At 36.9% G+C, this 12,620-nt stretch overlaps 1 protein-coding gene across 1 annotated transcript in view; it reads right to left on the minus strand.

Annotated features, from left to right (window-relative positions):
• Apoltp (Apolipoprotein lipid transfer particle) overlaps nt 1-11,806 on the minus strand; it is a 62,820-nt gene extending 51,014 nt beyond the window's left edge. The window contains exons 1-10 of the mRNA XM_053764389.2: nt 11,569-11,806; nt 8,775-8,819; nt 7,882-8,000; nt 7,126-7,259; nt 6,371-6,512; nt 5,398-5,550; nt 4,223-4,436; nt 2,531-2,642; nt 1,568-1,726; nt 672-806 (exon numbers count right to left, since the gene is read on the minus strand). Of these exons, the coding sequence (XP_053620364.1) occupies nt 672-806; nt 1,568-1,726; nt 2,531-2,642; nt 4,223-4,436; nt 5,398-5,550; nt 6,371-6,512; nt 7,126-7,259; nt 7,882-8,000; nt 8,775-8,819; nt 11,569-11,647 (1,292 nt within the window). The 5' untranslated portion in view covers nt 11,648-11,806. The remainder of the gene's footprint in view (nt 1-671; nt 807-1,567; nt 1,727-2,530; nt 2,643-4,222; nt 4,437-5,397; nt 5,551-6,370; nt 6,513-7,125; nt 7,260-7,881; nt 8,001-8,774; nt 8,820-11,568) is intronic.
• Nucleotides 11,807-12,620: the final 814 nt, after the last annotated feature.

Below are 12,620 nucleotides of genomic sequence, written 5' to 3' on the forward strand. Positions count from 1 at the left end.
TTTTACTTTTATATTCGGTTTATAAAAAATATTTTATTTGCAAAACACGCGTAAATATATGATATATATAAAAATATATCAGAAAGAGAGAATCAACATAAGAAATAATGTTTTTTTAATAACAAGTTTTGCTAGACATTAAGACATAACTTAGATAAAGGTTGACCGGAAGAAATTGCATTAGCGATAAGTCCGCCTTTGCATTATGTTTGAATATCTTGTTGTAACTTGTAACTCCGTTGTGAATGGTGCTATAAAGAGTTTATCTATCTATCTATCTATCATAACCTGTGCACTAAGGCCACCATCACATTTTACCAATTTCTTTTGTTTATTGGCTAAAACTAAAAACTCTTTCCAAATTATTCTACACTATATAAAGGAATTTATTGCAAAGTATTACAGTTGTTCATTACACAATGTAGTCACAATCTACTAAATGGAAAATTGTGTAAATGGAAATGGGTATCACCTTAACTTGGTAGAAAATTAGGAAAACTGTTTTATTTTGTTATATACCGAGAGACCGTGAGAAACAGAATTTCCGAAGCAAATATGATACGTGAGTCAAAGTCGTCACAAATTACGAAATTCAGAATTACAATTCCCGCTCTTCCAGGGCCCCCCTCCCTGCCCGCACCTCGCTACGCCCGCGACATCTCCATACATACCTGGGTATCATAGCCATGGACATGAGCCACTCGTGTCTGGTCTCCCCGTCAACTTCATTGTTCACAATCATGTCCTTTATCAGCTCCACTGATCCCGCGCTCGCTATGTACGGTAACGCGTCGAGAATGTGTTTCCTGTTAAAAAAAAAAAAAACATTAAAAATATCACGACGATCGGACATTTTGATGATCCGGGTTTTATCGGCTTCTTGATTGATCGACGTCCTATTGTTGTAACCGATAAATAAATAAATTACGACAAATCACACAGATTGAGCTAGCCCCAAAGTAAGTTCGAGACTTGTGTTATGGGATACTAACTCAACGATACTATATTTTATAACAAATACATATATAGATAAACATCTAAGACCTGGGCCAATCAGAAAAAAAACATTTTCCATCATGACCCGACCGGGGATCGAACCCGGGACCTCTCGGTTCAGTGGCAAGAACTTTACCACTGCGCCACCGAGGTCGTCACCGATGTTGTAACCGTTGTATTTGTATACAGATGAAAGGTCTATGAAAATTACATGAGTCAGATTGGTATACAAACTCATATGACATTAGTCGGATTCGAACTGGGGACCTTTTGATCCACAGGCGACAGACAGCATGCAGCTGGCTGAGTATGTCTTAACTATTTTACCACCACCGCTTCGAGTGGCGAGGAATGGAAGGGTGAATTTCACGAGCGTTTTTAAACCGCCGCGGGCTCTCATTAGTGTTTATTAAATTGATAACCATACACATTGATCAATTTAATTATCCTATTTTATAAATAAGTTTAGTACTGGTGCAATGTTATTTTTATAAATGTTTAATTGAAAAAAAAATATGATTCTTTATTTAAAAAAATGTGTCACATTGATGAAACGCTACACGGCGCATACCTGGCGCTGACGCAGATCGGCGCGCGCGCCAGCAGCAGCGCGAGCGCGGGCCGGTGCAGCGCGCGCGCCGCGCGCACCAGCGCGCCCCACAGCGTCACCGCCGAGCTGCTGTCCATGCGCTCCAGCACCGACGTCTCTTCCGATGTCGGAGATTTCACTCTAAAACATTGCCGGGTAAGCGACTTGTTGCTCGTCTGGTCGATGTTTAAACTCGCTATGTGTGGAAACTAGCTTTTTCATATTTGACGTCAATATGTGATGTATATCGTGCTAAATTGAATAAAGAATTTTGAATTTGAATTTGAACACTCTCAAACTTGCTTATTATAGACCAACTATTTGAATAGACTGCGAAAGGAAAGAGATATGAACTAAAAATTCTTCTCATAAGCTAGGTTATGGATCTATCATTATTTAATCTCAATTATACTAATACGCTCACCTTACAGCTAAACGTGACCTTCGATTTTCGCAACTCTTGGCTCTGCCTTCCCCGTTAGATATAAAGACGTGATACTGTATTGCATGTCTCTTATAGCCGAGCCATATATTTAATTAGTTGATTTATATACAGTTGGACTCATGAGTATATATATATAATACTAACGGCCCGTCCCGGCTTCGCTCGAGTAATAATATACACCTAAACCTTCCTCAGAAATCACACTATTTTTTGATGAATACCGCACGAAAATCCGTGCCGCCGTTTTTGAATTTATCACGGACAGACAGACATACGCGGCAGAGGACTCTGTTTTAGAATATGTAAGCATATATATAACTATATAATACATATCACTATATGCAGGTTTTGTCATGAAATGAATTGATTGATTGATTGATTATATAATTTAGCTCGGCTATAAGAAAGACAGGGGTGCCACATGTGGCACAAGTAAAATTCGAACCTGAGACTATCTTAATACAGAGGTGACTTACATATAAATTGAATAAAATACTTACAAGCACAAAAGTTTGAGCACATCCCTAGCTGGCTTGAGGTTGCCCGTCTCAGTCTTAATATACGGCGTGTGGTAGTGTAAGAGATTCGAACGTTTCTCTATTACCTTCCAAGCTGAAACAAACATACTAATATCACAACCTAGGCACCGCTAGAGTGATCAAATACTAGCCCACCTAGAACTGTATGCTATCACCGATTCAGTCTACTGAGCAACGTCGAGAGGCTCCCATCCGGACCTCTCCCAGCTACCTTGGAAACCTCTTCAAATTTCGCACCGACACTCAGGGTCGTTCTTTGCGTAGTGCTGAAAACCATCGTCTAATTAATCCAATCAGCTCCACTGTTTTCTTTTTCCAATTCGTTCACTTTATTCATGCTGTTCGTCTTTGGAATGCTTTATACATTACTCCATCGGGCGTGCTCAAACTCTGAGTATGTGGCGGCTACCACAACATTACCACCACCATTACCATACCGAACCGTTACCTTCACCATATAACCAAAACCAAGGATTTACCAAGAAAAAGCACACACAAGCACAAGCACTATATTTATTCACTCCGTCGCAAAAGTAGCTTGAAATCTCAGGTCAAGACATATTATTTATCTCTTTAATTAGTTGTTTCTGTATTTCCCATTCTCTACTGCAGTCTCTCTTTATCTTCTGTTTGTTGCTTACATAATTATGTGCAATATAAGTGTAGCGGGAGCTATGTCGGTGATTATGTCGACCGCAACCGCAGGGAAGATCTCCCCGCCGCCAGCGCAGCGCCGGGGTCATACAGTGTCGTGTCGGAGGTTGTATATATGCTTCCAATCGTAAACGCACTGTCTGCGCGGTCTAGGCTTTATAGCTTCTGTGGTGAGTCGACCGTAGCGCCATCTATCCGTAGATGTCGTGGATCACTTGTGTGGTTTTGTTATTCGTTGCGTTTGGACGGCTTTTTACATCTGTGGCGTTGTACATGTGGCGTGGTAGATGGTATATATATTTATATAATGTGTGTATGTAAGTTTATTGTATTAATATTTATGTAGGTTTATGATATTTATGTTAAGTATATTTATATATTAAGTCTATTTTTACAATTGTCAATTGAATCCGACCCCATTACTGTATTTCCTCGTGTAGCAATTCCCCAAAAGGTTGTCTGGAAGAAATTGCTTACAGCGATAGGCCGCCTTTTGCACAATGTATCTATACAATAATGTCATGCTATGTACTTTTGTACTTATGTAGACTATGTAATTAATTGGTGCAATAAAGAATTTTTGAATTGTATTATCCCACCGCGCAAAATATCCTCAAATTGACTATTGGCGTGCAAAGTCTTATGACAGTGCGACATCTCTTTTTCGATTTCTTATATTTGACATACAAAATTACTTTAAATTCTTCTGTAGTTGACTGAGAGACAATATATAGTGACGCAACCCCAGCGGCGGAGTGATCATCACCGCCGCCCGCTATCTGGTGAACCTAGAGTCGTATCCCAAGCGCGTGCAAAAATTTGTACCTGTGATCACAAGTATTTGTCTGCGGTACTGGGTGCCCGTTTCTGTGATTTGAAGTTCATGTTTCTCACAAGTTTTCACTCGGTACGGGCTCTTGAGTATTGTCTATTCATTTATTTATATCATCACCAATGTCAATGTGGGTGCAAAAGAAAGAACAAACAAAAGAAACTCACTTATAGGCTGAGCCTCCATGATCTCAGCGTCAGTCTTGTTGAATTCGTCCTTCAGCACCAGGTCCTGCGTGACGGTGGTCATCGCTCCCGAGTTCCTGCCCGAGAACGGCTCGAACAGGTGTCGTTCGCGGCAGTTCACTCGTTTATACGTGTAGTGGTCTACCGTGATAAGGCACTTGCTTTCAGATTTTAGCACTGGCCAAGTTTGGAATTTCTGAAATGATTTTCTTTATAATAATTACCAGCAGAATAATTGGCTTCTTGTAACCCATTAATATATATCTAGTTTTTAAAAAATGCAAGCTGATGGTTCTCATTAAACATGTTAAAATAAATAAAATAAAAATAAATAATATACTAGCGGCCTGTCCCGGCTTCGCTCGGGTAAAAAACATAATTAATTATACGCCTGAACCTTTTTCATGAATCTCACTACCTATTGGTGAAAACCGAAAGGAAATCCGTTCAGTTTACCGTGAACAGACAGACAGAAGCGGTGGAGCACTTTGTTTTATAATATGTTAGGATGACGGCAAATAAGCATGCAGGGAAACCAGATAAGTAATCACCACTGCCCAGAAACGTGCCCCATCCTCACAAGTAACTGTATATCACAACCTCATCACTGATGCTCCACCGTAGTAGCTAGCTAGTAACTGTCTGCGCTCCTATCATACCGCAAGAAAATGAGTTCTGCCTCAGCGCTACAGCTCATAACACAGGTGTATAGACCTCTATACACCTGTGTTATGAGCGTCTATAATGTATGTGACTACCTAGTCACATACATTATAGACGTTTCTGGCATTATTACTTTTTTAGTGGTAAGGGTAACCACTTAACTATAGGTAGAATTACGAATATGCCCGTTTACCTACCTATAAATACCGTGTCTACCGTATAAATAAACATGTAACAAGATATGTCGATTTTTTAACTGCTTTTTGTTCATCAACAAAACTACTCGACATTTTTTGCACTTTACTAAATGTCATTCAAATGGAAGTGCCGTAATGTCACAATAGATTAAATTGCTATTATTGTATTGTATTTCTCTTTTTACTTATATGTTTATTTGTGTACTTTCTATGTAATTTCCATATATTTTATGCGCATGTACGCACCTAACTTACTGTTTTGTGTACTTATGAATAAATAAACAAATAAAGACTTACGCTCTGGAAGTCATACCGCACGGTCTGCAGTATAGACGTGTATTTGTATCTGTTGGCGCAGAGCGCCAGGTCCCTCGTCTTCACCAGTATGAGGCTCGTGTTCTGCTGCGCGCGCACGCTGTACTCCACGTTGCAGGTTCCATGGATGTCTTTCTATAATCGGATATATCGATAGATCGATCTTTTTAATTGTAAAATTATTAAAATTTCATTTGACGACCTCGGTGGTAAGGTGTATAGGTATAGTGATAAGGTTCTTGCCACTGAACCGAGAGGTCCCGGGCTCGATCCCCGGTCGGGTCATGATGGAAAATTATCTTTTCCTGATTGGCCCGGGTCTTATATATGTATTTGTTATAAAATATAGTATCGTTGAGTTAGTATCCCATAACACAAGTCTCGAACTTACTTTGGGGCTAGCCCAATCTGTGTGATTTGTCCTAATATATTTATTTATTCATTAAAATTCACAAATAATATGCCATATTTTCCATTGAAACATAAATCCATATTTCTAGCTATAGCGATTTATCATTATGCTAAACTATATTATTTATTCAGTAACGGAACTAATTCAATTGACACCAAGATAATTGACACTATGCTGTACTGACATGCCTGAACGTATTTTTATTTTATTATTTATAAATTATTTTGTTGAAATTATAATAGATTTAAATTATTAATATAATATGTATGTAACGTAGATTGCGTGCGGAAAATATTGTATTTAACTTTTAAATATTTGCACGCCTCATTATAAGGTAATGCGACGGGACTCTGCAACATGTAATATCAGTTCAGTATATATAAATAAACGAATTGAATTTAATATATTTAAATAAGGACGCCACTTCACGAGTGATCGCTAGAGAATGAATATAAAGTTAGACGAATACAAATGTTATACGACGTTAGACGAATATAATAGTTAGAATGAATACAAATGAGACAAGAAATTAAGAAGACTAACCTCAGTGCCTTTGAAGTTGATGTCGAATCTGGTCATTGTATTCTGAAGGAGCGACAGTATAGCACGTTTGAAGTTGAGCACCCAATCCTCCTCCCGCTCATCTGGACAGATCTCAGATATGACCCCATCGTGGAATGCGAACCTGGGCAAAGTATAAAAGTTATCAAATGACACCTTTGTTACCTTTGGATGACAAATTCTTTCTCTCATTCTTTCCTGGTGGTCTCTGAGCAAAAGAAAATTATAGAATGTTCCGGAAAAAGAATTATTGACTAATATTAAAAGGTATAAATACTATGTAGAAAGTAGAAATCTATTTTAAAGAGTTCCACCTTACCGAACTATGGTAAAGCTCCATGCCCGTTTCGCACGAAACTGTATGACACAACCAGATACGTCTACCGCTACATTCCACCGTGCTAACTAACCAATTGCAATTACTCATCAAAAACAATCACATAGGTGGCCATAACTACATAAGAACATCAACAAAGTTACATTCACGTGCTGACACAATGATTTCGACGACGAATAACATTTTAGTATTGTCGGTAAAGCAGCTCGTGTTACCGACAAAAATTGCCAGATTGTCGGCGGAAAATACGCCCAATCGTTGTAGATTTAAAATAAAAAGATAATAAAAAATATTGGCAACAAATTCTCTCATTAAAATGAAACAAATTTCTGATTATTTTAATTTGGTGATAGGACATTGAAAAAGAGAGAAAAAATTGAAAAATAAAAGACAAACATACCTGAGGTCGTAGAGTGAGATGGCATGTATGAAGTTTTCAGCTCTCTCAACAGGGTAGTTCTCATCTTGATCAATGAGCGTGACATCATTCACTTGAAGGAGTCCTTCACAGGGACTCACAAATTGGAGTTTCGCCTGAAACATGAAAATGAAGTGATAGATAAATTAGGTGCAATGTAACTAGGTACATTCTACTAGTAGAATGTAATACTCAACAATTTCATGAGCAATATTATTAGAGTGATGGAGTTGTCTTCTTCATTATACAAATTAGCAGATAAATCATCAAATTCCTCCCTCATAATCTGAGGTTATGGAATGAGCTCTCCGCCATGGTTTTATCCAGAGACTACAACACGGAGTTCTTCAATAAGGGTGTGAAAAGATTTTTAGGGGCCAGCCATAATTCATTTAATTTTCATTATTTTTAAACCCCCGACGCTAAAAGAGAGGTGTTATAAGTTTAACGTGTCTGTCTGTGTATCTGTCTGTGGCATCGTAGCTCCCAAATCGATGAACCGATTTTCGTTTAGGTTTTTTCCTGTCATAGATAATTTTATCCCGAGTATTCTCAGCCATGTTTCATGAAAATCGGTTCAGCTTCAAAAGTTGTAATTTGTCTAACAAATAAACTTGCATCTTTATAATATTAGTATTGATAATTAATATGGATATGGAAGTATAGATGTAAATTAAATACATCTTCGAGTGCTCACAGTTGCATTAGAGATAAGAGAACATGTGAGAGATAACTTACGGCTGCCTTAATGTCAAGGGTGGAGCGATTGTTGCTGGATCCATTGAAATAAGTTTCCACATTCACTTTGTATTCGTAGTGATAGATCACGTCCGGCAGATATTTGAATTTTTGTGAAGCTGTAACATTGAAAATTATTTGAAACCATTTAATTATGTACGGGTCCTGAGATCATCAAAAATCCTGAGATCTCAAGAACTTAAAGATGTGTTTGCAATAATGAAGTTGAGCTTCGACAGATTCTTAGAAAAATAATACACCATGCTTTGGATCGTGCCCCAAACTATTCTAGATCAAACATCTACATGTTGGACCCATGTCCCCATGCATGTCTCAGAGGACCGGGCTATGGCCCGTGAAACCCTAGATACTAATAATAAATAACATCAAAACTCTTCAAAGGGCCTCTACATATTGGATCCATATTCCCACACTCAAAGAACCGGACTTAGTGCCGTGAATTCCAAAAGAGGAGAAACATAATAATGAACTGTTTATTTAATAATTGTAAATTGCCTACGTACTACGTATGAATGAAAATTCTCATGATGCAAAAAACCTCAGGATTTTTCAAAGGGAATTAGGATTTTCAAATGTTCCATCTGAGTATAATATCGATACTTATGGGGCCTATGTGTTGGGACATGGCTCATACTCCATATGCGTCCTTTAGGCTAGTACTCCGGCAGTGTGGATATTATCGCGCATGATTATAAGGTATATTTTATTTAATCGTAAAAAAATGTATGTTTATACAGCTACATAAAATTGTACCCCATCAAAAATGGTATGGTTTGAGAATGATGAGGTGTCAATCCTTAATAATCATGGCAATCAATAAGGTTATTTAAGTAGAAAAATAACTTATTAAATTATTAGATAGAAAAACTTACGTGCGCACGACGGTTGTCCACAGATATAAGGGTCTTTTAGCGAATCTGTAAGCAAAATGTTTAATTTAAAGTAGGTATGTACTGCAAAGTTTTCTTAATTTGTTTTTGGTTTTTGGGTTGGGTTGGGTAGGTAGGTACTAGGTGGTATTTATTTGTTTACAAACAAAATTGTATGTGCCGGTCGGCTGTCAGCTGTCACTGTCAAAGTTGACACTTATCTGAGTCTAGAAAGATCATGGAATTAGTAGGTAGGTATCTACTCCAAGTCATGGAGTACTCCGTACAACGAAGAACGAACGAAGTACTTATTAAATACATGCTCCGAGTCTGTGCTCCGAGTATAAAGATATTCCATAGTAGGTACGTCAACGCTACACATTTTCCAAAACAAAGTTTTATAACACTTGCGTAGTCTGGTCACAAGTACATTGATATAAGAAAATATTATGATCAATAATAGATAAAATAGCAGGAAAACTCAGCAAAGATTGTGGTCATTATACATTACGAGAGCGTTGTTATCACAAAATAAATAAATACTTCTCGCAGCTTTTTGCAAAGATAAAAACTTTTCTCATGAATTTTATGACGATGAATCATTTAAATATTCAGATAACTTATTTAGATACCTAATTATGTGCACACGCAACCTTATTATAGAATTATTTACATTATACTGATTAAACTGATCAATTTATTACAAGACAACATCCGTTTAAAATTACGGTCAATTTATTTATACCAATAGCTAATTAACAACTAACGTTTACCAACAGACATGTTTCATATCCTTGCTTTTGCTATAAAGTACTTAGCCGAATTCAAGAAATAAGTACCTACTTAGGTATGTATAGATTTATATACCTACTAGATGTTGCCCGGGGCTTCGCTCCCGTGGAAATTTGAGATAAAATATAGCCTATAGCAATCTTGGATAATGTACCTTTCTAACGGCGAAAACCATTCTTAAATCGGTCCGGTAGTTTCGGAGATTACCCGCCTCAAACGTTTACCTCTTTATAATAATAGTATAGATTTCATATTATTATGTAAGTAAGTACCTAATGATGAAACATACTTTTACACTATCAACTGCGTGTTTTGTGAAAGGGAATCGAAATGGTATCATATGAACACTTGTTTCCAAACGGAAACAAGTGTTCACATATGATACAATTTTCAGTAACTAAGTATAATTATTGTAATTATCAAATTTTAATATGTAGGTATCTATAAACACCCACATTACAAGGATCGTCGTGCTATATTATATTGCAAAATTTGACCAGTATGTACCTATACTTCATTATATTCTTTAGTCCCTGATCTAGGACTGAAAGCAGTTGTCTAACTGCCCTGGGAGGAAATTTAAGGGGGCGCTTAAGTCTTAACAAAGATTTGAAAAACGTAACGGTTTATGTTCGAACCATAAGGAAAACGTCTTTGAGCTGGACGGATTTCAATAAATATCCTGCCTTGGATGTGGTATGAGGCGACTTAGGAACGTAATGTCTTAAAGAATTCTCAAGTAGGGTCAATGTTATGGAGAGTGCCATTTTTTCCCATGAAAGCTGTGTGTAAGTGTTATTCGATGCGGTAGGTATCATTGCAAACGTCGAGATCCATGCGGAAGATAAACGTGATATGCGATTTTTTTTGTTATTTGTACATGTCACAATACATATCACAAATGCATTTTGACAACATTTAAAATATCCAGAGTTTTCTCATATCATAAAAAAATAAATTGACGTGTGGTTGACTTGATTTAAGTAGCAAGGGATGGCGGCGCCCCTTAAAGGGGGCAAGTTTCTGCCCCAAGTAAAAAAATAACACAAGTTCCAGGATATTCTCTATATCAAACCCTCGTCTTTAAAGGGTCAGCCCTGTGCGCAACGTTGCGTTAAACTGATTTAGTTAACATTCGCAAATAAATAGACTTGATTTGCAAATGTGCCCAGAAACGAAAAAATGTTTCTTCAAGTTTTTGTTTTAACTTTCTTAAACTCTAAAGGCAAGGATTTTTGTTTCTTTTAGGACATATATAATTACCCTTTACTTGGGCCCTCAAACTAGTCAAAACAAAAATCCAAACTGAATTGTGCATATTTTCATAATCTATCATTTTATTAGTGTTTCCATCTACCCTCAGTATTAATACGTTTTGACTTGGAACACAAACAATACCATGTTTTGTTTATCAGTTCTATAATTTTAAAGTACCTAGTTATGATCAAATCTACGATAACTTTTGACACTAACCAATAATCCACCTTAATGTATCTAGTTTAATTATTAACATTTCGGCAAAAATTTTATTCTGGGAGTAAAATACTTTCTCGTATAGAAACAAATATTTTTATCACCAAGATTCAATATATTGATGAGATCTACAATATTCATATCAGGATATGGACTGTAGATATACTTTAAAAAAAAAATAAGATAAAGATTTTGCGGGTCGAAATGGTAGTCAAAATTATATTACTGTTTTTTGGCCGATAAATGGCGATAGCCTCCTCCTCGCCCTTTGAAGGAAGAGGAACTTTTTGGACATGACAAAGACGATGTCTCGCACAGCTCCACCCAATCACAGATAAATAGAAAAGCAATCTAAAATTAAGTAATTATATATAAAAACTTACATTTTTTATTTTTATCCTACTTGATAGATTACATATTACAGAGCTATGTTTGGCGGAGCTCCACAATCAAATACAATTATATGAAAGTATTTTTTTTATTTCACTCCAATCCACGATCTATTTTATCTATGGTTAAAATTACAACTTACTTCCAGACACATAACCGACGCTGGTACAACACAAAACCACAAATATAACACACCAATCCATCTTCCTGGTCACAATCATAAATCCATGATTCAAATCGTCTCACTATTTTGCGTGCACGCCGTCAAATAACGAAATTCCGAGATGTATTATCGTGGGGTCGAATACAGGGTCAATATAAACAATATTATCGATGTGTTATCTGCAGTCCTTATGCATGGACTGGTAGTTATTATGTGTAATTTGTAATGAATATTGTAAGCTGATAGGGCATCGTTAGAGATACACACTGCAGTGATTTTCGTATACGTATGTTCACGATGTACATTTTATATGTATAGAATCTAGATGTGGCACGCAAACCTAGTGTGCAAGTCGATGATTGAAAAAATTATGAGTCTTTTTCTTGGGACCATCCGGGTTATTCCAAATCTGGGTCCTCTGATTTTGAACAGTTTTTTTTTTGCGCTTGTATTTGTCAGCGATGGACGAATTGACGTGGTAGTATACTCCGTGCGCTAATAATTTCAGCTGGATCGCAGTTAAATCTTGATCGTAACGCAATTTTTTTACCATTTCGGTATTGCGAAACTAGTTTGATAGATTCTTATAACTGATCTGTAAATCAAGGTTGCTGTTGTCATAACAAGAACCAAAACGGTAAAAAATGGTGGATCGATATTGACGCGATTTGGGAACATTTTTGTTTAAAAAGGGAACTGCGTTTTAGTAATACATAAAATGGGAGCAGGGGAGAAAATACAAAGCCCAATCCAGCAATCTGTCATTTTGTAAGAGATAGCCCGAAAAGTTGAATGGAAATATCGTAAACTCATTCGGATACGCTTGACTGTCTTTAAGTATTATCTTTAAAAAAAAACAAAAGTTTACAAAAATGTCACGTCTAGTTTGTAGTGAATGATGTTCGGCGTTCGGTGGCCGACCGCGACGGGAAGTCAGCGGATGTGGCTGCGGGTCGAATTGCGTTCCGTAGTTTGTTTGTGTGTTTATGTCACTGTACATTTTGTTTTGATTTCAAGTATGTTGGATACTT

The sequence above is a fragment of the Plodia interpunctella genome, chromosome 25, assembly GCF_027563975.2.
Source record: "Plodia interpunctella isolate USDA-ARS_2022_Savannah chromosome 25, ilPloInte3.2, whole genome shotgun sequence".
Classification (NCBI taxonomy): Eukaryota; Metazoa; Arthropoda; class Insecta; order Lepidoptera; family Pyralidae; genus Plodia; species Plodia interpunctella.